General features: G+C 55.5%; 1 protein-coding gene across 1 annotated transcript in view; it reads left to right on the top strand.

The window, feature by feature from the left end:
- RTN4RL1 (reticulon 4 receptor like 1) overlaps positions 1 to 24,649 on the top strand; it is a 30,142-nt gene extending 5,493 nt beyond the window's left edge. Inside the window, exons 3-4 of the mRNA XM_065898041.1 lie at positions 22,174 to 22,253; positions 23,291 to 24,649. Of these exons, the coding sequence (XP_065754113.1) occupies positions 22,174 to 22,253; positions 23,291 to 24,649 (1,439 nt within the window). The remainder of the gene's footprint in view (positions 1 to 22,173; positions 22,254 to 23,290) is intronic.
- Positions 24,650 to 25,636: the final 987 nt, after the last annotated feature.

Here is a 25,636-nt window from a genome sequence, read left to right as displayed (position 1 = left end):
TCACTTACATTTTGGCAGAGAGTCAAAGGCAGGCCGAGGAGTGGGAAAGTTTTAGAGTGGAAACAAGGGAAGGCTTCACCTGTGCCCTGATTGGCATGGGGAAGCTGGGGGTGGGCTAATTAGAAGTAGGGCATCCTCTGTGATTGGTTAGGGAGCATATTTGGTTTTCTGTGCTTGGCCCTAAGTTGTAAGTGGGGACAAGAATCGGGGAAGCTAATCAAGTTCTGACCATTTGTGACTGATTGTCACAGGGGTTACTGTTTGGCTTCCTGGACCATTCGCTAGAGAAGCAGTCAGATTTCCTACAAGTCTGACTTGTCGCTAGCAGGCTGGCTTCTCGGGCTGGTTACTGTAGGTAAGGGGATGGTTTCCTGGGGTGGTTACGGCAGATTGAGAGTCAGAGTTTTGTTTGTCTCTGTGGTTTGGCATTGCCTATCTGTATCTTCAGTCTCTCACATGACAACAGATTCCTACATGCAAACTGGCGATGCTGAAGCCGTGTGGAATGAACACAGCATCCTAGGTGAGCCCAAAGCAGGGAGAATCCCACTTAGCTTGTGCCGAGTCTGAAGAACAGGTAAGAAGTGGCAGGCAGATGAGGGAAGGAGGGGCATTCCGGGTGGAGGGGACAGCACGACCCAAGGCCTGGAAATGGGAGAGACTGTGGCAGACACAAAAAGTTGGGCTGGTGACAGGAAGTGAATGTCGGCTTAGGACCCAGGGCACTGGACAGAGAAGGGCCACAGCCATTTGGAGTGATAGAGTCAGATGGAGAAGCTAGAGGGGAGAAAGAATGAAGGCAGGCGATTAGCGACAGGCAGCTGCACCCTCCGGAGGGAGTTTCGAAGATGGAAGCTGCGGGACTTGGTGAACGGGACTCAAGGAAAGAGGAAAAGGCAGAGTCCGGGTTTTTTGCAGACGGAGGAGTCGGAGGTCACTGAGAAGGTGACCCAGGGAGAGGGGAGGAGGTTTGGAGGGGGCGATGTTTGTTCGGGGAAATGCTGACGATTTGGAAGAGGCTGGGCGACCCCAGGGCACATGCATGGAGCTCTTGGTGATTCGGTTTTGGAGCTAGGAGCGAGCTAAGAGGGGGATGGATTTGCATGGGTCGTGGTGGCCCCCCAAGGACTGTGGGTAGTATGGGAAGAGGAAGAGTTGCCCGTGACAGGGGCTGAGAAGGAATGTCCATAGTAGACGTGATTGCAGTAGACCCCTGAGAGAGCTGTGTCAAGGAGATTGCGGGGCAGTAGGGAGGAGATTTCAAGGGGAACTTTGCCCCCAGGAGCAATTGCGTGAAGAGAGAGACCGGAAATGGTTGGGTTTGGGCAAAAGCAGGGAGTCTGTGCATGAGAAGCGGGTGGAATCCCAGGTGCAGCGGCCGGAAGGGAGAGGAAGTGGGCCAACTGCTTGGAGAGAGAGTTTTCAAGCGGTTTGCCTCTGACGTGCCTCTGACGGGAGAAGAGAGGCGGTCGCTGCGGGCGATTTGGGTTTGGCAGGTTTTGTTGTTCAGTGGGAGAGACTTGAGCGAGTCTATAGGCGGAGAGGGAGCAGTCGATAGTGGGGGCTCAGGGGTGGGGAAGTGGAGATGCCGGCGAGGGGGCACCCCAGGCAGGGAGGCAGCTGTCAGAAACCACGGCCTCGGGCAGAATCAGGCTGCAGGTGGGGTTGCACCGACCCACACGGTGTTTTGTTTTTGGTTGAATTTGCTGCCAAACAATTGCATGTAAAAATCCTGATTCCCGGTCTCTGGGAAAATTGAATGACTTGGTAACCCAAAGGCCCCCCCTTCCCACAGGGCAGCAGTGGCTGGAGCCTGGGCCTCTCCAGATGGGCCTGGCTTCCAGGTGGCCACCTGTACATCCTACCTGTTCATCTCACCCTTTTGTGTTTCCTCTTTGGCCGCCCGTGTAGACCTTTGAATTGAAACCTTGGGGTGAGGAGAGGCAAGAAGGCAGGAGGCCTGACGTGGGAGGATGCTGATAAGATGGGGTGGTCAGGCCCGGAGGCCAAGGGTAGCGATGTGGGGAGACAGCGGATGGTTTGGAATGGCCACTGAGGAGAATGAGAGACGAAGCTGCGACGGCCGCAGGGGATGATGCTGGCGCAGCTGCAGTTCTGGGATCAGCTAAGATTGTGAGTCAGGGACCTGCAGGTCCAACTTACATCCCTGGGTGATGGAATAGGTGCTGGAGGGAGGGGAGGGCACGAAGGAGGCTGCTCTGTCCTCCAGGAGCCTCCACACCTATCTCAGTGTCCTTTGGCTCTGTTGGTGGGTCAGGGTCATCCCCAAGACTCAGGGCCACACAGACAGGGCCCCAGAAGACAGCCTGCCCTCCTCTGTCCCAGGGATTCTCGCAGGCTGGGAGCATGCTGGGAAGCCCCACGTGGCACAGGAGGGACCCAGGTCCAGGAGAGCCCTGCGTGGAGAAGCTGGAATGCTCCCGAGACTGGGGGTCAGAACCATCTCCCATCCCTGCAGCAAGCCTTCAGGAAACATATCCCCCTCCCCACAGCTGTCCTCTCTTTGAAGTCTCTTCTGTCCGCACCTCTGTGGCTGGTTCTCTCAGTCACCCAGGGTGGGGCTTGCTCTCGACAGGAGAGGGGTGTCTCATCCCGGAGCCTCCCCAGGTACCGGCTCTCAGCACGCACCTCGAGGGTAAAACATCCCGCCCGCGCCCCCCGCGGGAATGCTCTCGTCTGCGTCTCATTGGGAACGGCGTGCGTGTGCACACATGTCACTGTATCACATAGAGCCGGAATGTAATTAGGCGACGTTGGGGGAAATACTGGAATAATGAGCCATCACGGAGGACCGAGGAGGCTGGTGGGGGCCGGCTGACCTGAGCCAAAGGCTCAGATCATTCATTAGCTCTGGAGGTGCTGCTGATTTGTTCCTCATCCCGGCTGCATAAACGAGCCGGCCGATCCTGAGCAGGATGCCGGAGCTTTCGTGGAGAGCCTGAAAGGGCGCTCTGAGCTTTGAAGCAGGAAAGCGAGCAAGTCTTCCTTCCCTCTCTGGGGTTGGGGGAAGACGGAAGCCACAGCCCTCCACAGTGGCACGTGGCCATTTGATAAACCGAGTCCGGATGAGGGCGGAAAATCCTGGGGCAAAGGAGCCAGACTTTCTGGAGAGTGGGCTGTGCGAGTGGCTGGCGGAGCTGAGGGCAGGAAGGCCCACCGGGGCCCGGGGTCGGGCAGAGAGGGGCCCGGGGTCGTCACCAGGAGAGCCAACTGAGAGAGGCGCAGGCCAGCCCTGCCCTGAGCTAACTCCTCTGTACCCTGAGGGGCAGGCAGACCCACTCCGGGTGCTCCCAGCCCACCCTCCTCCTCCAGGTAAACGCGCTGGGTATCCCTGCTGAGGGCTCCTGAGGGGCATCGGAAAAGAGACAACAGTGAGACTGGGGTGGTCCCAGCCCCTCCTGCCCAGCAGTCCCACTAAGGCGCCCCCTGATCCATCAGGCTCCAGCTTGTCCCCACGTGGCGCCACCCACGGCTCCCCATTACCTTACCCTGGCCTCCTCCTACCACCCCACGCCCTCCCCGTTCCCAGGCGGGAACCTCCAATGGGCTTCTTCGGCCCTACTCCAGGTCTTCTTTCACCCACTGCCCAGACCCTTCTTCTGGTGGAACCTCATCGGTTTTTGGCACCAGAGCCCATGCCCTCCATGGGCACCTTGCTTTCTCGGCTCTCTCTCCTTACTCCTTTCTTCCATCTTCCTTTACTTCTCCTTCTTCTCTCTCTTTCCCCATCTCCTCTTCACCTTCTCAGGTCCACAGTATTGCAGGTTGGGATCTGCTACGCCATCTTTCCAGGGAGTTCTCTTTGCTCAGCTGTCTCCTGGGGCTCTCAAGTTCCTGGGCACACCCTTGCCATGCCCCTACCCTACCCCGGGGCTATGGTGAGCCCGCTGCCCCGCGAGAGCAGCCACTGCGTCTGTCCTGCCTGCAGCTGCGTCCACATAGTACTGGACAGATGCCCAACCTGTGCTGGAAAAAGGAGTGGATGACAGCAAAGCCCTTGCCCTGCTTTCTGCTCTAGGCCACGGCCCTTCCTGGGGAGCTGTCTCCAGGGCGCATCCTTCTGTGGGGGAGTCACCGGGCTTCCAGCTGCTAATTTAGGGGAGCCTTTGAGTGGGTGTTGGGACTAGTTTCCTTCAAGAAGCAGCACCTTCTGGAGGGCCCCGCTCTGGCCCTCTTCCTGTTGCTTGCCTCCCCGAAAGGCAGGAGTCCGTGGGATCCAGGAGGTGTGCCCATCACTCGAGACTGGTTCTGTCCAGTAGAAACGTGGGCCACGTGTAATATAAATGTTCTTGCAGCCACGTTAAAAAAGTAAAAAGCAACAGGTGAAATTCATTTTTAAATGTTTTTATTAAACACAATATCTTAAAAATATTACCATTTCAACATGTGATCAGTATAGCAAGCATTCTTTTTCATACTAAGTCTTTGAAATGGGCACTTTTCAAGGGTTCGGTAGCCACACGTGGGTAGTGGCTGCTGTACCAAACAACACAGCTCTAGACCACAGTCTAGGTATTTGAGATCTCAGAATCCTCTGTCCAAATGGCCCCAGCCTGCTTCCAGGGCCTCTCTTCCCCATTAAGATTTCTAAGGGCAGATTCCACCTAGAAGCTTGCAGAGCAGGAAGGGCCAGGATATAGGCTTGCCTCCGAGGAGGGGGTGAGTTCCACCTGGATTTGTTCTTCTTCTTAGCTCAAAACCTGATCCTAGAGGCAGGGGTAATGGGAGCTATGGGGCACCAAGGGACAGAAAAGATTGGACACAGCCCAGGGGCAGCAGGGGGGCCTTCGGGGTGGTGGGAGGTTGGGATCCGGCAGAGGCAGCCTGGACAGGCTCATCTGGCAGAGGGGAGAGAGGGTGGGAGCACCGCAGTCCACAGACAGGTTAATGGCTCCCGCCTTGCGAACAATTGAATTTGCCCTCCTGAGCCTCCTGGCTTTGGGGAAGGGCCTCTTCTCCTGGGAGCTCAGCTGGACTCCCAGAGCCACAGGGCCCGGGTCAGCTGGGCCTGATTCGATCAGGAGAAATGAAGGACATGAGGCCCACAGACAGCCCAGTGCCCAGAGGGGCCACTGGCTCAGCCCAGAAAGATAAGCCCGGGGAGGGTCTGTGTGGGGGGCCCAGGTCCGTCCTAGCTCTGCCTCCATCCTGGGAGCCCCCCATCCTTGAAACACAGTTGAGAAGTGTCTGTAATATACATCACCATCTCCTCCCACCTTCCCATGTCTCTGAAAGGTGGCTCAGGATGACTCACAATCAGAAAGCTTGGAACCAGTCTGTTTTCCTCTGCATCTGCGCGGGTGTCCAGCACATGTTAGGTGGGGGGAGAAGAAACAAGTGAAAAAGACTCCATTCTTTCTTTACTCTCAGTACTTTGCATCTTGTATCAAACCCAACTCCCAGACATATATTGTGGGAGGCTCTCTGTGGGAGAGCTAGTGAAACAGTTAGGGGACAGGGACTTCCCTGGTGGTGCAATGGTTAAGACTCTGTGCTTCCAATGCAGGGGGCCCGGGTTCGATCCCTGGTCAGGGAACTAGATCCCACATGCATGCTGCAACTAAGAGTCCGCATGCCACAACTAAGGAGCCCACGTGCTGCAGCTAAGACCCAGTGCCACCAACCAACCAACCAAACAAACAAACAAAACAGGGGGCAAATTGCAAACCAGAGGAGACATCATAGGACTCCAAATGGGACATGCTGTCTCATGCCTCCAGGCCTTTGACCATGCCGTTCCTTCCACCTGGATGCCCTCCTTCTTCCCCCTTGAAGGCCAGGGAAGATTCTACTTCCCCTTGGAGGCCACCTTCCCACTGTGACCCCTCCACTACCTCGCAGCACTGCTGGTTCCCACCCTCGTCCATGTCTCTATAAGCATCTTCGAGGCTCCATCACGGGGCTGATGGTGCACTTGTTAACTCAATATGCAAATAATCATTGACCGCCTCCCAGGTGCCTGGCACTGTCCTGGGGGTTGGGACACCACAGGGAACAAGCAAACGAGGGGAAAGACAATGAACATGTAAACAAAAAATAAACAAGAGAGTTGAGTGCTAAGAGGGAAATAGAGTAGCCCACTTCTGCAATCAAGAGTGATTGGGGGGCTTCCCTGGTGGCGCAGTGGTTGAGAGTCGGCCTGCCGATGCAGGGGACGCGGGTTCGTGCCCCGGTCCGGGAGGATCTCACATGCCGCGGAGCGGCTGGGCCCGTGAGCCATGGCCGCTGAGCCTGCGCATCCGGAGCCTGTTGCTCCGCAACGGGAGAGGCCACAACAGTGAGAGGCCCGTGTACCGAAAAAAAAAAAAAGAGTGATTGGGGTGGGCAGCGGCATGTGCTTTAGACAAGGAGGTGATGCTGGAGCTGAGGCCTGAATGCTAAGAGGGAGGTGGTCCTGCAAGGGCCTGAGGCAGAGCGGTTCAAGCAGGAACAGTCAGCACTAAAAAACTCCAAGGCAAACATACTGTATCATTACGTTTGTATGAAACATCCAGGATGAGTGAATCCAGAGAGATGGAAAGCTGATTGCCAGGGGCTGGATGGGGGGAGGCAGATGGGTATGACGGCTGATGGGTACGGGGTTTCCCTTTGAGATGATGAAAATGTTCTAGAACTAGATAGTAGTGATGGTTGCACAACATTGCAAAGGTACTAAATGCCACTGAATCATACTCGTTAAAATGGCTCAAATTGGGAATTCCCTGGTGGTCCTAGTGGTTAGGACTCCGTGCTTCCACTGTAGGGCATGGGTTCGATCCCTGGAACTAAGATCCCGCATGCCATGCAGTGCGGCCCCATAAAACCAAACTACCACAACCACCACCAACAAAAATAAAATGGCTCAAATGGTACATTTTATGTTCTGTGTATTTTCCCATAAAACCAAACAAAACAGCCAAGGCAAGAATGAGCTTGCTGTGGTCTAGGAACAGAAAGGCCAATGTGGGGGAAATGGTAGAGGGTGGGGGAGGCGATGGGGGCCGGTCATGAGGATGTTATGGGTTGGTAAGAAGTTTGCATTTTATTCTAGTGCAATGGGGGAGCCACTGGAAGTTTTCAAGCAGGAAAGGAACAAGACAGCACTTACCATTTTTAAAGATCCCGTGGCTGTGTGGGCCGTGGGTGGTGATGGGACCGAAATAAAAGCAGGGAGATCAGATGGGGAAGCCACTGCTGTGGTCCAGAGGAGAGATGATGGTGACCTGGGACAGGGTGCGGGGCCATGGGGATGGAGTGATGAGAACAGATTTAGGATTTATTTTGAAGGTAGAACCAACGGGACTTGACGGATTAAAGGAAAAGAAAATGAGGGAAAGGGAAGAATGGAGAATGCCATTTACATTTTCAACTTGAGCAACTAAAAGGATGGAGTTGGCGTTTTACTGAGATGAGGAAGCCTGTGTGGGCAACACCTTTAGGGCACACAGAGTTTGAGCAGCTTGTTAGATACCCACGAGGCAATGTCAGGTGGGCCATTGGATGGGCTCGTCTGGAGTTCAGGACCGAGATAACCGTCTGATCTTCACCACCCCCACCCCACCCACACCCACCCCGTGGAGACGGTATTTAAAACCTGGCCCTGGGTGACCCCACCCCGGGGATTGGTATGGCATGGAAGAGAGAAGATCGCAGGGCTGTGCCTGGGGAATCAGGCTAAGTAGAGATCAAGCCGAGGAAGAGCCCCCAGCACAGCAGACCAAGAAAAGCAGCCAGTAAGGCAGGAGAAAAAAACAGCTGAGCCCTATCTCTGAAGTGAAGGAAGTGTTTCCAGGAGGGAGGGCCAACACCATCCAGTGCTGCTAAGAGGATGAATAGATGAGGACAAAGGAGTTACCTTAGGATTTAGCGGTGTGATTAGAGGTCGGCCTCCCTGTGAGTCTGAGCGCCCAGCATATAGTAGGTGCTCATTTAAAGGTTGGAGGACTTGAAATGAGCATGTTCTGCACTATGAGGCATAGATTGCCCAGAGCATAGGGGTTCGAGCTAGAAACCAGGTATTTATCAAGGGGAAATGGCTGAGGGGCATGGGCCACCAGGGAGCCATTGTCACAGGGAGGCCGGGGGAGGCTGGGGAGCCCAAGGAGCACAGGATTCCGGTTCGCCCAGTGGCACATTTTTTTTTTTTTTTTTTTTTTTTTGCGGTACGCGGGCCTCTCACTGCTGCGGCCTCTCCCGTTGCGGAGCACAGGCTCCGGACGCGCAGGCTCAGCGGCCGTGGCTCACGGGCCCAGCTGCTCCGCGGCACGTGGGATCCTCCCGGACCGGGGCACGAACCTGCGTCCCCTGCATCGGCAGGCGGACTCTCAACCACTGCGCCACCAGGGAAGCCCCACTGGCACATTTTGAGGAGGGCTTCCTTCCACTTCTTCTCCCCTTTTCCTCTCAGGAGGTGATTCATATTTCAATATATTCCAGCTGAAAAAGGATCCGATTTTGAGCAGGTGGTAAGTCAGTACACGGAAATTTGATATATTTTGACTAATGCAGTTTGAAATTTGAAAACTGCAGACAATTTTGTTCAGGATCCATTTTTATACCAACTCATTATTGGGGGGAAAAGGCAAGATTTCAGGTTTCTGGGGGAGGATGTGTGAACCCAGGCCCGTCACCACTAAGCCCTACTACGTAGGTTTGACCTGGTCGGCTGGCCAGCCGACTGCCTACGACGACTGCTGCCTACTGCCTGCCTCAGCCGCCTGGTTTTCCGGAAATGCTTTCTTTATCTACCCCCTTTCAAGCATCCCCCTGGGGTTACTAGTCCAATTTAATCTGACCTTCAGCCCCACCTCTGTTGCACCAGCTCCAGGAAATCCCCGGGGCGGGCACTTAAGACAAGTTTTGTGATACAGGCGATGGTATTACACAGAATTTCCCCTTCCTTCCCCATCTGCCTTGTCCATTTCCCCAGCCTCATGAGTCTGAAGCTCAAGGAGAGGAAATAAATAATGAAGACAGGGGCAGGGCTGAAGTTGTTGTCCAGGGAGCAAGGACACAGTTTCTGGGAGGTGGGGTATCTGCCTTTTGTGGTGGGGGAGGGTCCCTGAGGGGGCAGCGGCCTCAAAGGAGAGAGAGCTCTCCCCCCATCCCTGGATGCCATATCCATCTTAGTCTGGATCCTGGCTGCACCATCTTGGGTGAATCACTACACTTTGTTGAGCCTTATTTTTCCCACCTGTAAAATAGGGATATGAATACCTTCATGATAATTTGGGGAGAACATCTGATGCGTGTATGTGGATGCCCCCAGGATGGAACGTCTGGCACACAGGAGGGATTCAACACACCTTAATCTCCTTTGCTTCCCCACCCCAGAGGTCTCCTCTTCGTATGAGACACACAGCTTTTGTCTCTTGAGTAGCTCACAGCCTAGTTGGGAAGACAAAGAAAGGAAAGTGTCAAGTCTCTGAAAGGCCCCCATGGGTGGTGACTTTCTGGGTGCAGAACTTAAGGCTCTATGGGTTAACCTTTCTGGAAGGTGACTTACCATTGTGTGTCAGGAGGACTTGGACAGTGAATCTCTGATTAAGGGAAAGAGTGAAAAATTTGGATAAAGCTTTATGCATAAAGATGTTCATTCCAACATTATTTGGTTTTAATTTAACTACTTCTTAAAAGAATCTATAGGTACATTCACACGGTAATGAATCAAAAGTTCCTGACAGGTATACAGGTGAAGTTCCCCTCACCCTAGTCCCTAAGCTTCCAGGAGAACCTCCCAGGAGGCAACTGATATTATCAGTTTTGCCATGATAATTTATAACAGTGAAAAATGAAAAACAATCTAAATGTTTCACAGGTAAATAAATTATCTTCTCTCCATACACTAGGATACTAGCAGTCTCTAAAAACCATACCTGTTACCACACCTTCTTTTGTCACTTAACTGTGTGTTGTCTCTGGCCCCAGGCCCTCAGCACATGCTGTTTCCTCTGTCTGGAATCCTCAGCCATCCCACCGGAGTCCTTCTCAATCTTTAAACTCCCAGCCCTCTCACCCCCACCAGCTAGGGGAGCCTCCACAGTTCTCCCGGCTCCCTGGATCTCTCTCCCTGTACTCCTCCTTACAGGCCGTGCTGATATATGGATGTGGCCGTTTGACGAGTGTCTGTTTCCCCATCAGACCGTATTCTCCTGGAGGATGGGGTCAGTCTGTCTGCTGGGCTCCCTGTGGCTGCCTTAGAGCAGAACCTCACAGATGGAGGCACCTGGAGATCTTCTGAATGAATGAATAAGTTAAGCGGAAAAGGGAGGATACAGAGCTGCTTATATAGCATGATCCCAATTTTATTGCTTTAAATAAAATTTTTATTTAAATTTTATATATCCCTACGTAAATGAAGGAAGTCTCATAAGAAGGTACAGCGAGGCACTGTGGATGGTTGTCAAGGGTAATGGGATTGTGGTGATTTTTCCTTTTTAGTTCTATGCTTTTCACATTTTCCACAATTAGCAAGTATTACTTTAAAATGAAAACAAATGATCAAGAGTGACTTTAAAGAAAAACGTTGTGGTGGAAAATAGGGTTTGGGGACACCGGGAAGCCCATGCTACCTGGGCTAAAGCTCTCTGGATAAGGGTCAGAGGCTGGCATGTGCTGGTGGCTGGCCAGACTAGGGCCCCTGAAGAAAGTACGGGGCCATACCAACAGAGAGGAGGAAGTAGTTCAAGGCCTGGGACCTGAGATTCTCAGCTAAACTTGGCAGGGTATTTTTTTTTTTTTTTGCATGATTTATTTTTTTTATTAAATAGTAAAGGCAAGCATATATAAGGTATAGCAAATGTGAAAGTTAACATGTCTGAGTCTGCTGCTCAGTTGAACATACAGAACGCCACAGATCCATTTGAAGCATTCCCTGCCAAGTGTCTTAAGTAGCCAGTCAAGACAGATTCTGCAAAAGGGTCAAGAGAGCAAGGTTTGTGAGGTGAGACCTGAAATGCCTTGTAAACTCAGTTATCCTCTGCATGAGGCCCCTACCCTGGGGTCCTCCAGCTGCTAAAACTTACTGTATATTATATATTGTATATGTTTACCCACTCTAAGCCATCTCAGCTGACTAAAGCACCTGGTTTCCTTGCTTTGGGCTAGAATTACATCAGCTAAATCATTAATTCATTCACTCACCAGTTATGCACAGATAAGCTCCATGCACCAGGCCCCAATTGGACACCCCAGTAGTTCCACACCTCTGGTGGTGAAGCCAGGTGACTTTGAGTGGGGAGTGCAGTGAGAGGGAAAGCACCGAGGAGGGTGGACGGTCTAACCCAGAAGGTAGGGTCTGGCCAATGTATTTCTACTCCCTGGGGGTGGGAAAAATAGAAGTTGGTCTGAAAGTACAAACTTTCAGCTATAAGATGAATGAAGTCTGAGGATCTAAAATGTAACATGACTAATAGAGTTGACATGCTATGTTGTGTAATTAAAATTTTTAAGAGAGTAAACTTAAATGTGCTCATGAAATTATATATATTGTTTTATATAAAATTTATGTTTGTATATAACACATATATAAACACACACATAATTATGATGTACGCTTCAAATATATTACAATTTTATTGGGCAGTTATGTCTCAATAAAGTTGAAAAAACCCCACAAAAACACAGAAGGTAGGGTTTGTGGAGGCTTCCTGGAGCAGGTCCTGTGTGAGCCACCAAGTCATGCGGTTACCAGGTACATAAGGTACACTTCTTTGGTTGTAAGCTGGAGAAATCTAGTCTGGCTGACTAAAGCAGAAGAGGAACTCATTGGAAGGTATGTTAGTTAGGACACTTTGGCTGTAAGTAATTGAAAGCCCAACAAGAAGAGGATTTAATATGTCGTATACCAAGAAGTTTGCAGATCCCAGGATTGGTGGACTCATTGGTTCCACAAGGTCATGATGGACCCAGGTTCTCTCCATCTTGGTGCTCCGTAGTCTTTGCCGAGCTGGCTTTGATCTTTAGGCTGGTCCCCTTAAGGTTGAAAGGTGGTACCTTAGCACCATGCATTTCATCCTCACCCAACCACACTCAGAGGCAGGAAAAGAGAACATCCCTTCCTTGTGTTTCTTTTGAAGAGGAGGACAAATTTTCCCAGAAGTCTCTCAGCAGATTCTCTTTGTGTCTTATTGGTCAGAATGGAGTCACATGCTCCTGTCTAAACCAATCACTGACAGTGGAGACGAGGAATAAAGTCCCACTTCCTGGGCTGGGGAGAAGCCTGGCTCCTCTAGAGCGTGTGGCTGCCTGAGAGCTGAAGACAATTTGGATCCTGATAGCCAAGAAGAAGGGTGTTAGATGGACCTCTGCAGAAAGGAAATGGGACCCAAAGGAGAAGCTGAACAGCCCAGCTCTGGGGAGGGCAGGGACCAAGGTGGCCCTGGGGGTCTTAGTGGAAAGAACTCCTGGGGCAGTGTCCTCAGGACAGCCCCACCAGGGTGAAACAGTCGAATCACTCTGCTTCATGTTCAGGTTCAAATTCCTGAGGGAGCGTCTAATTGGCTGAGCCAGGGTTCATTGCCCTGCCTCCTAAATCACCTGCAATGAGGGAGGGGTGGTCCCCCCACCCCACCCCCAGGGAACTTAGGGTGCTGCTACCACAAGACGGCAGGGAGAGGGGAGTGAGTCGGGGAGAGTGGGAATCAGGGGAGCAGGGCCAGACCATGGGTGGGCTTGGGAGCCATGCTCAGCCGGAGGGACTTCACATTTGTGAGAATTCTTATTTGCAAGCAACAGACACCTGCCTTGGCTAATTTAAATAAAAGGCAAATTTATTTAAAAGATACTGGGTCATTCACAGAATCTCCCAGAGGGTTGGGGACTCCACAGGCAGGAACAATGCCCCAACTGAAGCAAAGACACCTCCAGCGGGCACCTCCAATGTTCCCACCACAGTCCCTGCCCCCGCTGGCTCTGCCACTGCTGTCATCCCGGCAAGCGTGGATCCTGCCTGGGCCCCTGCTTATCTGCCTCACTAACTCCTAGCTCAGAAGTCTAGGGTAGCTGTGTCGAGGCGGCAGAGCCCAGGCGCTGGGCCCTGCCGGAGCTGCAAGGGAGGCTGGGAAAGTGAGGGATGGACCTTTTCAGCTTCCACAAGGAGGGAAGGCCTTATTTACAGAAACTGGGAGATCTCCCAAGTACAGGAAGCGGGTTTAGTGGCTGGGTGACCGGAAGGAGTGACAGATGTCCACAACATACTATCCTGAAGGTATCTAGGGAGACTGTCAGCTCACGGAGGCCAGGAACTGGGTCTTTTGTCCCCAGAGCCCTCCTGACATGGTGCCTGGCCAGAGGAAAAGGGGTGGAGTAAATATTTACTGAGCTAATGTACTGTCAGCAGGGGAGTGACATGAGCAGGCTTCATTGGAGGGGCCAGACAGCCCCAACTGTCCAGCTAGAGGCAAGGAGAACTTGAGCAGGGGCTGGGGCAGTGGGTGTGCAGACACTTTCTGTTTCATTGTCTCCACAGACCTCTCCTGTGACCGGGGTAGCTTGATTTCCTACCACACAGAGAGCCTGTTTCATTCTGTCTTCTTCCTCCTCAAACTCCCACCCTCTTCCCTACCTTCGCTCTCAGCTGATGACCCCCACTTACCTCCTGGAGAGAAGAGAAGCCCTCGGAGGCTAACTCATCGTCTCCTCTGCACATACCGTCTTCCGTCCTGTTACAGCGCGGCAGGTGTTCCCTTGGAGCGCTGAATCTTTGTCTTTTTGGCCCTCTCACTCCTAATGCATCAGTTTTTCTCTCTCTTTCCTCCTGGATCATCCCCAGGAACATGCAAACAGATTCTAGTTTCTTCCATCTTAAAAAACAAACAACCTCCCTGGACCCCACGCCCCTCCAGGTCCTGCCCAGTCTCTCTGCTCCCTTCACAGCCAAGCTTCCCCCAGTGAGTGGCCTCTGGGTGTTCACAGATGTTGTTCCCTGAGTCCCCTGGGAGTGTTGTTTCCTATCCCACTGATGACAGGCTGGGCCCTGTGAGTGACTTTGACCAGCGAAGCGTGAGCCCAAGTGACGTGCATCGCTGGAAACGAAAGCCTCGAAAGCCAGCCACTGGCCACGTCCTCTGTCCCCTCTGCCACGAGACCGGCAGTGTTCTGGGTGGAGACTGAGCTCTCCACCTGGGTCCCCGAGCAGAGCCTCAGCTGCCCCGCCTTAGCGAGAACCCAGTCTTTGTTGTTGTGAGCCGTGGAGACGCTGGGTCCCTTGTCCCATCAGCGTGCCCTAGCCTGTCCTGACTGATACGGTGCTATCTCCCCTCCTCGCCTCCCATTGACTCTTCATCCCACTCCAGCAAGCCTTCTGCCCCCACCTTTCTACCAGAAATGAACTTTCCAGCATCACCGATTCCCCCCATGTTGCCAAATCAACTGGACACTCCTCAGTCCTCACGTAAACTCTCAGCCACTCTCATCACAGCTGATTCTTCCTTCCTCTGGAAACGCTCTTGGCTTCAGTCCCACCACGCTTCCCGGCTTTCCTCTGACCTCGTCGCCCGTTCCTTCTCCTTTACGTGCCTTCACAATCACTGTGTTGCCAGAGGCCTCAATCCTCTATCTTCTCTCTCTCTCTCTCTCTTTTTTTTTGGCCGCGCCGCGTGTCACACGGAACTTCCTCTACCAGGGATTGAACCTGGGCCCCCTGCATCGGAAGCGTGGAGTCTTAACCGCTGGACCCCCAGGGAAGTCCCGCCTCTATCTTCTTTCTTGACTCTCAGAGGTGACCTCATCTATTCCCACAGATTTAAATACCATCCCTATGCCAAGTGTTCTTCTCACTTCGGGGCTCCAGTTTTGAACATCCAGCTTCCAACTAATCATCTCTATAAGGCTTAGGACTTTGTACGTCCTAAGCGGAGCTCTTGCTGGCCCCTACACCTGTTTCCCTAGGCTCCTCCCATCTCACTGTACCCTTATCCTCTGTACCCACCCCGTCTCCCTCGCACTGGTCCATCCGTATGTCCTGTCATTTCTACATCCCAGATGTTTCTCAATCTGTCCACTGCTCTCTGTCTCCATGGCCCCTCCCCCTTCTGGACCACCCACATCTCTCGTGGATGACAGCCATAGGCCTCCCTTCTTGCTCCCACAAATCCATGCTCCAAAAGCAGTGCACCCAAATCCAATCAAGTTGCGCCTACTTCAGGCTCTTCATTGGCTTCCTGCCAGACACAGAATCAGATCCAAACTCTTTTTCTTGTTGTTTGGCCATGCCACATGGCATGCGGGATCTTAGTTCCCCAACCAGGGATCGAACCCACGCCTGCAGTGGAAGTGCGGAGCCCTAACCACTGGACTGCCAGGGAATTCCCAGATCCAGCCTCTTGATTGAGGCTTTTAAAGCCCTGCAAGGCCTGCCTCCTGCCTTTCTGACCACATCTCATGCCCCTCTCCCTCATCCACACCCAGTCAGTCCTGCCCCAGGGCCTTTGCACCTGCTGTTCCCACTGCCTGCAAAGCTGTTCCTCAGCTCCTTCTTAATCTTTAGGTTTCAACTCAAGTGCCACTGCTCAGAGAGGCCCTCCATTCATCTCACTCTTAACCCCCTCCTGTGTCCCCAGTGCCCACAACCCTGTGTCAATTTGGGCTTGTGTGGTTGTTTAAATCGTCTCCCCCTAGAATGTAGGCTCCATGAGGGAAGGAGCCATGTCCCTTACTGTTGTAGCACCAAGCACAGAGCTGTTTCTCACATGAACGAAAGAACTAGGGGACAGATTCAGAACGGGGATGATCGATACCCTGGATGTGAGCTCTGAAGCCCTTTCACAGACAGCATGGAAGGGGCAGCTATTCCGGGGACTCGGAACAAGGGCTCCTGGTGAAGAGAGCCTCACCTGCTTCTCAAAGGCTGGGTCCCGTCTTCTGTTTTGTGTCAGCCGATGCCAGAGCCTTCAGGGATTGGTAGAGCACTGCCCACCACTGCCTCTCCCTCACACCCCCCTCAGGGACTCCCTAAGCAGGCATCTCAATAGACACTTGCCCCTGAGGACTGCCCCAACCCCACAGAGGTTCCCAGCCCCACTGATTACAACATAGATACCACTTGGGTGTCAGTGGTCCTGTCTGGTTGCAGGTGGGCCCACAGGTTTCTGGGGTTTGAGGGGAGGGACAGTTGGTTCCACAGGGAGGAGGCAGAGCCCAGAACCTTCTCAAAAGCTCCGGGAAGGTCTGGCTCTCAGAGGCCCTCACCCTCAGCCTTGGAGTCTGGGCTGCCACAGCCCGGGTTCTGGGGCCCCCAAACTGAGAAGCAAATTTGAGTAACAGTGGACACATATTATGAGCCCCAGGGGAGCTTCACGAGGTGAAGGTAGAGCTCACATGCCCTGGGCTTTGTGCAGAGAGCTGGCAGCTCCAGGTGTGGGGGGATGGACTGGGAGAGAGGGCCACGTACAAGGGTCAAGACCCCGTCCACACCTGCTAAGCCCTGGGGCAGCCACGGCCTGGCAGGGAACTTGAACTTGAGCTTGAACTCTGACTCGGTATCTGATCTATCAGGTCCCTCTGCCAAGCCTCTGGGGTCTGGGAGCACCAGGGTGGGTGGGGCGAAAGCCAGGGTCCACGGGGGAGGGGGTACAGCAGCTCCCTTTGATGCAGTAGCTGTAACGCAGTCATCAGCCTTGGAAGCACCTCCCCTGCAGCTGAACCTGGTACCGGTTCAAGGCACAGCCTCACTGAGTGCTGCCGACACCCAAGAAGGCGGATGCTCTGACTCCCAGTTCCTGGGCTAAGAAACTGAGGCTGCGGAGCTTTAGTGACCTGCCTGAGCTTGTCCAGCTGATACGTGCTCCCACTGAGGCTGGTCCCAGGCCCAGGCAGTTCATGGATACAGAGCTGCCTGTGCCGGCCTCTGGTGTCCCCCCACCTCGCCTGCCCATGCAGGGACCCCCGAAGCGAGGAGGTGGTAGATACGGGTAGGCAAAGGATAGGGGAGCCCAAGTTTGCTCCAACAAGGCCCCCTGAGAGCTCGGCAACCCAATTAGCACAGCGTTCCTGGCCAGGCCTGCTCGGGGGACCAGCCGCAGCAGATGAAAGCTGAAAGTTTATTCCAACAAGGGGCCGCCCACTTCCCAGCTGAGGCTGATCCTGGTGTGCAGGAGGGGCTTGGAGTGGGTACATAATTCAGCGTGTCAGGAGGAGAGGGGGAGCTATAGGCAAAGCCAGAGTGGGTGCTGAGATAAGACGGGGATGTCAAGGACGGGTGTGCCTCTCCTCGGAAGAGGGCCCTGACCCCTCTCCAGGGTGGAGCTTGGGATGCTCAGGGTGAAAGCATTGGGCGGCCAGCCCCCTTGATGGTCTCCAGACACAAGTGTGTGCTGACATATGCACGTGCATGTATTCAGAGACGTGCACATGGCCATGTACACACACATAGATAAAACACACGTAGATAGATGTGCACAGATCCACATCCACACACACAGGCTCTGTCTAGGGCCCGGGCTGCAGGCACAGTGCCTGAGCTGTGGGTGTCTGGAGAACACTCACGCTTCATGCCTGCCTGTTTATTCCCTCCCCATCCTGTGGCCAGAGGTTTTTGGGGGGCTAGGGCACAGTCCTGGTCCCCAGGTAGGGTGACTCACATTTGTTTGGGACTTTCAGATATTAGCACTAAAAATCCTGTGTCCTGGGAACACCCCCGAGTCTCAGGCAAACCTGCTCTGGTCACCTGCCCCAGGCCCCATGCAGGCCTGGTGTGTATCTTCCCTCCCAGAGCCCTCCTCACCACCTGTCACCTCTCTGCTGGCCAAGGGTCCCTTGGGAGAGAGCCAAGGCTGAGTCTCTGCTGTCACCCCAGAGGCCTCTGTACTAATAAGAACCATTATGTTTATTGAGCACCTACTATGAGCCAGGCTCCGGGCCTAGGGTTTTCTTCTTGAGCACCTACTGTATGCCAGGCACTGTTCTAGGCCCTGGGGGGACAGCAGGGAACACACCAGACAAAACCATTGTCCTCATGGAGCTGCCCACTCAGTGAGGGGAGACAGAAAATAAACAAGATAAATAAATAAATGAGGTGAATTTATTAGGAGAGAATGAATGTTATGGGGAAAAGTAAAACAAAGAAGGAGCCATTTAAAATAGGCTGCTGGGGGCTTCCCTGGTGGCGCAGTGGTTGAGAGTCCGCCTGCCGATGCAGGGGACACGGGTTTGTACCCCGGTCCGGGAAGATCCCACATGCCGCGGAGCGGCTGGGCCTGTGAGCCATGGCCGCTGAGCCTGCACGTCCGGAGTCTGTGCTCCCCAACGGGAGAGGCCACAGCAGTGAGAGGCCCGCGTACTGCAAAATAAATAAATAAAATAGGCTGCTAGGGAGAATTCCCTGGCGGTCCAGTGGTTATGACTCCGCGCTTCCACTGCTGAGGACTCGAGTTCAATTCCTGATCAGGGAACTAAGATCCCACAAGCCGAGCGGCATGGCCAAAATAAAAATAAAAATAAAATAAAATAGGCTGCTGGGGAAGGCCTCACTGAGAAGGTGACATGAGGAGGGACCTGAATGATGAGGTGCCCTGCAGGTATCCTGGGAAGTGCTCCGGCCAAGAGGGGACAGCACACACATACGCTGGAGCAGGACACGCCTAGCACTGAGAGGACCAGAGGAGGAGGAAAGCCCAGCTCTGCCCTGGCTGGCTTCCTTGTCTCCGGGAAGTGGCCTGTGCTTGGGTGTGGCACGAAGAGACAGTGCTGAGTGGCCTGAGGCGCCAGTCGCTCTGTGAGCACAGCTGGCCTGGCCTGAGGCTGTTATCCAGCCAGCAGAGTCATCCCGTTAGATTAGAGAGGAGCATCTGGCAAGGCTGGGGCAGCAGGTGGGCCGGGAACCGAGCCCAGGGCAGGGGGAGGGCAGGCTGCAGAGGCGGAAGGACTGACCACATGGCTGACCAGTCTCCAAGCCTCAGAGTGCCCCACGGAGCTGCCTGGGGGCTCCTGGGGATGCCAACCCATCGGGCTGTCCCTGCACAGGCGTAGGGAGGGGGAGGCACCAGACTCAGGTCTGAGTGAGGCCCAAGACCTTGAGGCCGGGGAGGACTGACCAGCCCTCAGATGAGGCTGCCCCACCTGCCCTGCTCACCAGCTGTGTGGCCTTGGTCGGCCACTCCCCTCTGTGACTCATTTCCTTCTCTGTGGAATGGTGCGGCACCCCTGGGGTGTCGTGAGGATCCCATGTAAAGAACCTGGTACTCAGGGCTGGGTCCTGTTTGGTTAGCTCCCTTCCTGCTTCCGGGGCGGGGAAGCTACAGGACCCCTGCCACGCTGGCCATCTGGTCTGGGACAGGAGCAGGGGCCCTGTCAGTTCTGGTCCCAGTAGGGAGCTGTCTGGCCTCCCCAGCCCTGGATGTCCCTCACCCAGCTGAGCTGTAGTTACAGCATCTTAGGGAGCTCTGGTTACTTAGAGGCTGAGAGAGGGCCTGCCACCTGCTTCCCCACCTCAGCATCTTTGCACATGCTGTGCCCTCTGCCTGGAATGCCCTTTCCACACATCCCACCAGGTCCAGCCCCTATCTTATGAATGGGCCGCTGAGTGGACTGGGTGAGGGGCCCGCCCATGCACAGGCTACTTACCCCGGCCCCCACAGGTCCCTGCTCAGCAGATGAGGGGTTTGGGGGTTTGTAGGAAGGAGGACATGAAAACAGTACCTGCTCTCTTTTCCTGCACGTCCTTTGTGCTGGCAGGGGAGCAAGAGGACTTTGTGGAGGAGGTGGCACAAGGCAGCAGGTGCCTTCCCCATGCACACGCCTAGGTGCCTGCTCTGGGCCTGGCACCTGCTGGACTGCCTGGTATGGAGACCCCCATCTGCTAGTCCACGAGGACCTGCCAAGTTCATCCCAGGCCCCTCCCCACCCCGGCACTCAGGATACTCCAGGACTCTGGCAGCAAGTGTTGAACGGAGGAGGGAATGAATGAGGCTGCAGAGATGTGTGTGAGCTCGTGTGGGAGGCCAGGAGGTCTGGGAGCCGCTGAGCAGACAGGTGGATGCCCCTGGAGGAGTGGGGGGAGCAGGGGGAGGAGGGGGCGGCAGAGGAGAACCTGAGAAGTCCGGAGTTTGAGTCCCTGCCTTGCTTTCTTCAGCCCCCATCAGGCAGAGCAACCCCCTTGCCCCCCCAGAAGGCGGCAAGGAGGCTGATGAGAGGAAGTGCAAGGCTCCTCCATGGAGACTTTTATTCCTGCTAACTTGCGATCTTAAAATGCACAGCAAAGGCACCGATGTCATCGTTAGTACAGCAATCAGCAGGTCGGGGCTCCCATGGGCAACACAGAGGGGGCACGGGGGGCACAGGAGGAACCGTGGCGATGCAGTGCAGAGCCTGCCTGGGAAGAAACGGGCAGGGTGATGATCCATGGCCAGGGCACCCGCTGGCTCAGGCAGGGGTGCCAGAGGCAGGTGGGATTGGCTGGGAGAGCTGGTCCAGGGCCGGCCTTGAAGATGGGACCAGCTTCCAGAGTGGAGAAGCAGACTCAGGTGAGACCCACCCCAGTGCCCAGTGGGAGGGGGCAGGGGTACCTGCAAGGGCGGTTCCCCTGGCCCAGGTCCCCTGGCATCTGGACGGTACTGGAGGATGGAGAGCAGCTCTAAGCATCGGCTGGGGTCCCTGCCTTCTCCTGGGCCCCTCTCAGAGGAACGACAGCACAGTGGCTCCTGTCCTGGGTGCCACCTTTACACCACCTGCCCCCCCCCCCCCGATATCTGACCCCTCCCACCTGCCGAAGTGTGTTCAAACGCCAGCTGCTAAGCCCACGCCTAGATTTTTGTACAGTTGGCTTTTACCCAAACCAAGGTCTTCGCCTGTTTTCCCCTGTGCCCCAGCACCCCTGGGGGCACCTGCCTGAGGGAGGGGTGTGGCTCTTTGTGGAGCCCCTCTCCCCCGCCCCGCCTCTCTGGGGACCGCTTCAGAGAATCCCCCCCCCCCCCCCGGGGCCTTACAGAGAAGATCCACAGCAGCAGGCAGATGGGCTGTCTGCCCCACCCCAGGTCAGGGGGCAGAAAAAGTCCCGCAGCCCCACCAGGCAGGGTAGTTCTTCGGATCAGAGGGGTGAGAGCAGAAGCGCTTTGTAAACTCTATAAGCCGCACAGATGTCGGCGGTGTCAGCGCTGAGCCTGCCACGTGAGCGGCTCTCCCTGCCTGACTTAAGGGAAGGGAATGCCTTGTCTTTGCAGGACCCCAGGGGGTGGGGTCCGCTGTGGCCCTGTGGTTCCCACGAATGGCCCCAGCCCTGTCCCCTGCAGCACAGTGAGCACCCTGAACACCCTTGAGCTAGGAGGGGCACCCTGGGCTCCCTCAGAGTGGCAGGCTGGGGGCACCTCCCTGGGGGCAGCCTGGGCAGGGCCGAGGAGCAGAGCAGAGCTGAGCGAGCGGACAGGGAGGGGCAGGCTCTGAATGGGCAGCCGCTGTGCACTGGGCCCGCCTCCCAGCCTGGGTGTTGGAGACTCAAGGCAGTGGGCAGGCTCCCCAAGAGTCAGCTGGGGTTTGGGGCCCAGGCTCCTAGAGGGTCCTCACTGTCCTGTCTCCTCCTGCGGGCCCGGGGCCCCCTGGCCAGACCTAGGAGAGCAGTGGCGGACTGGAGGTCAGACTCCACGCGGGGAGCGCTGGCATAGCGACCATCTCCGACTCTTGTTACACAGGGGGAAACTGAGGCTGAGGAGGCCCCCCGCCCGGGGCCTGGCCTGCAGACTGTCCAATGGTTTCAGTGACTGAAGCAGGGCAGGGGCCACACAGCGTGGCCCAGCCCAGAAAGGGACCTCACAGCTGCTCTGTCACCACCACCACTGCCCAGGTCATAACTGCTCTGAAATGCAACCAAACACAATTATGCAAAAACCGAATCATGTGCGATGATTTTTATGTGTTGGCAACGTTCGGTCAAAGCCAGGTGATTACAGGGGGACGGGAAGCAGCTGTTACTCTCTGGGAGCCCATAACTCCCAACAGCTGGGAGCTGTCACTTTTTTATGATGCCGTTTCTGTGAGGAAAGAGGGAGTGGCAGTGGTGGTGGCTCAGGTGGTGAGGGCCACCTGAGCCCAGGCAGACGGCTGGGGTGGCGGCCGGCCTGAGGCTGGGAGCAGAGCTGGCCCGAGAGTGGCCAGGAGGGCTGGTTCTCTCGTTGAACATGCTCTGGGCACAGCTGGCAGCAGGAAGAATCAGCCGCACTGTCTCAGGCCCTCGGCTCTCCCCAGAGGCCTGGCTGGCCAAGCTAGAAGGGAAGGATCGGGATGCCAACCCGGGCAGAGACGAGATGGCTGCCCGGCCCTGCAGGGTGGGGGTCTACAGGCCTGGAGCCCGTCCCTCCAGCACTGACACACCTGCCAGGCTGCCTGGGGCAGCTGCGACCCTGGAGAAAGGCAGGTAATGAGGCTGCTCCGATAATGAGCACGGGGCCATTATCCAAGCGCGGGCTGGACACATCGAAAATAAATTAAGGATCCATTAACAAATGCCTAATTATTGCGCAATTAGAGGGAAGCTACAGAGGAAATGCTCGGGACAATCGCTAGGCAGGGCCTGATTGGCAGCCACAGCCTGGGATCTCCAGCGAGGCAGGGAGAGGGGAGGGGCTGGAAGGCAGACCCCAGTGGGGGGCAGCCTCATTCTGGCTGCTCCTTGGACCCCAGAACCATCAGCCCTGGTGCCTCCCCCAGTCCATCACACACACACACGTCCTTTGTGAGGGACAACTATTACTATTTAGAAATGAGGAAACTGAGGCACAGGGGGTAGTGCATACATGAGGACATGGAAGGCACTGTAAATGAGAAATCTTTCAAGATAAACTTTGATGTCATGCATGCATGCTTTGTTATTGGGAATAATTTAAATAAAAAGACTCTTCAGGAATCCATACGAGATATTTACTTTGTTAGAACAGGACTTTGCACCACTATCTGTTCAGGCAGATCAAAGCAAGTAAGTGGCAGAGCTTGGACAGGAACCCGAAGCTAGCTGCTGCGTCCGTGGGTTGTGACCCCAATCCTACCAAGGCTGACAGAGCCTAAGGGGGTGGGGCTCAGAAGCTATGGGCGGGGCTAGGGGTTTGCTGGGTGGGGCTAAGGAAGTATGCCGGATGCCGGGGGGATCAGAGCCTCTACCCCAACCCATCTCATAGCCCAGGCTGGGATAGAACCCCCAGTAGAGGTGGGGCACCAGGACGTGGGGAGCCATCAAGAGCCAGGACCTCGGGGGGCTACGACCCCAGACCGCTGAGTGCAGCAAAGACGAGGACAGAGCCCCAGCGGCCTAGGAGGGTCACGTGCCCATCGAGCCCGGCGCCCGGAGTGTCTCCCACCTCCCGGGCAGCCCCTGACCTGGCTGTGCTCTCTCTCCCCGCCAGGGTGCTGTGTGGAACTGCTGCTGCTGCTGCTGGCCGGGGAGCTGCCCCTGGGCGGCGGCTGCCCGCGGGACTGCGTGTGCTACCCCGCACCCATGACGGTCAGCTGCCAGGCGCACAACTTCGTCGCCGTCCCCGAGGGCATCCCGGAGGACAGCGAGCGCGTCTTCCTGCAGAACAACCGCATCACCCTCCTCCAGCAGGGCCACTTCAGCCCCTCCATGGTCACCCTGTGGATCTACTCCAACAACATCACCTTCATCGACCCCAGCACCTTCCAGGGCTTCGTGCACCTGGAGGAGCTGGACCTCGGCGACAACCGGCAGCTGCGGACGCTGGCGCCCGAGACCTTCCAGGGCCTGGTGAAGCTCCATGCCCTCTACCTCTATAAGTGCGGGCTCAGTGCCCTGCCGGCCGGCATCTTCGGCGGCCTGCACAGCCTGCAGTACCTCTACCTGCAGGACAACCACATCGAGTACCTCCAGGACGACATCTTTGTGGACCTGGTCAACCTCAGCCACCTGTTCCTCCACGGCAACAAGCTGTGGAGCCTCGGCCAGGACACCTTCCGGGGCCTGGTGAACCTGGACCGGCTGCTGCTGCACGAGAACCAGCTGCAGTGGGTCCATCACAGGGCTTTCCACGACCTCCGCAGGCTGACCACCCTCTTCCTCTTCAACAACAGTCTCTCCGAGCTGCCGGGCGACTGCCTGGCACCCCTGGGGGCCCTGGAATTCCTCCGCCTCAACGGCAACGCCTGGGACTGTGGCTGCCGGGCGCGCTCCCTGTGGGAATGGCTGCAAAGGTTCCGTGGCTCCAGCTCCGCTGTCCCTTGCGTGTCCCCCGAGCCTCTGCATGGCCAGGACCTGAAGCTGCTGAGGGCCGAGGACTTCCGGAACTGCACGGGGCCGGCGTCCCCGCACCAGATCAAGTCGCACACGCTCACCACCACCGACAGGGCCACCCGCAAGGAGCACCACCCACCCCGTGGCCCCGCCAGGGACAAGGACCACCCGCACGGCCATCTGCCCGGCTCTCGGTCGGGCTACAAGAAGCTGGGCAAGAACTGCACCAGCCACAGGAATCGCAACCAGATCTCGAAGGCTGGCACCCGGAAGCAGGCCCACGAGCTGCAGGACTATGCCCCTGACTACCAGCACAAGTTCAGCTTTGACATCATGCCCACGGCACGGCCCAAGAGGAAGGGCAAGTGTGCCCGCAGGACCCCCATCCGTGCCCCCAGCGGGGTGCAGCAGGCCTCCTTGGGCAGTTCCCTGAGGGCCTCGCTCCTGGCCTGGATACTGGGGCTGGTGGTCACTCTTCGCTGAGGACATGGGGCACCAGCACCCAGCACTGCCACATGTCCACCAAGGAACAGGATTTCTTTTCTTTTTTTACAAGTGGAGGATCTGCTGGGTTTCAGGCAAAGGCTGGTAGAGGCTTCAGCCGCTGTCTGGGCCCTGCCCGGTGGATTATAAACCCAAAGTGTACAGTCCCAAGTGAGAGGGGATTAGTTCATCCCACCCAGCTGTCCCAGCCAGCCCCCGGCCGAGCACCTATGGACAGCATCCACCCAGAAAGGCAGTTAAAGCCGCAGAGCAAATCCTTCATTAGCAACGATGGGACAGTGCCCCACGGGAGCTGGGCTCTGTGGAATCCTGGTCATTTGGAGAGGTCTGAAGGGCTCCTGCCACTTCCGGAGGAAGCAGGACTCAGAGAACAGACAAGGGTCACCAAAGAAGCTGGGTCCACAGCTATCTGGGAGCACATGAGCAGGTGGCATTTTGGCTCTTGCCTGAGGCCACTTAGTCACCCTGCCCTGAATCCAACCATGTGCCACCTTCAGTCCCTCCCTTGGGGGTAACGCCTCTCATTCCTGATGTCTCAGGCAACCCTGGCAGACCCGGGCCCAGCTGCTGGGCTCCAAGAACCAGTTACCAAAGGAAAGATCATCAGAGGCTGAAGTTTAGAACTTCATCGTGTGCAATGAGGTTCTCACAGGAGGTGCAGTTTTATAACTATGTCCACTTTATATATATATATATAGATAGATATATATATATATATACACACACACACACACACACACCCTCTACATATATATATATACACACACAAATGCACAGGCCCTCGCCCTACTCCCTTACCAAACTGTATGTCTTATCATGTTTATAAACTGTACGGAAAACTATATCTGCTGAACTGAGGATTGTATTGGTGATTTCTAGCAAGAAAGGAGTTCTAGGATTTTTGTCTAGAATCCCAACCTGGCAACAGTAGTCCCCATGTAACCTGGGCTTGCCAGGGCCTGGGGC

This window comes from Phocoena phocoena, chromosome 19, assembly GCF_963924675.1.
Source record: "Phocoena phocoena chromosome 19, mPhoPho1.1, whole genome shotgun sequence".
NCBI lineage: Eukaryota > Metazoa > Chordata > Mammalia > Artiodactyla > Phocoenidae > Phocoena > Phocoena phocoena.
This window is presented reverse-complemented; position numbering and strand designations above follow the sequence as displayed.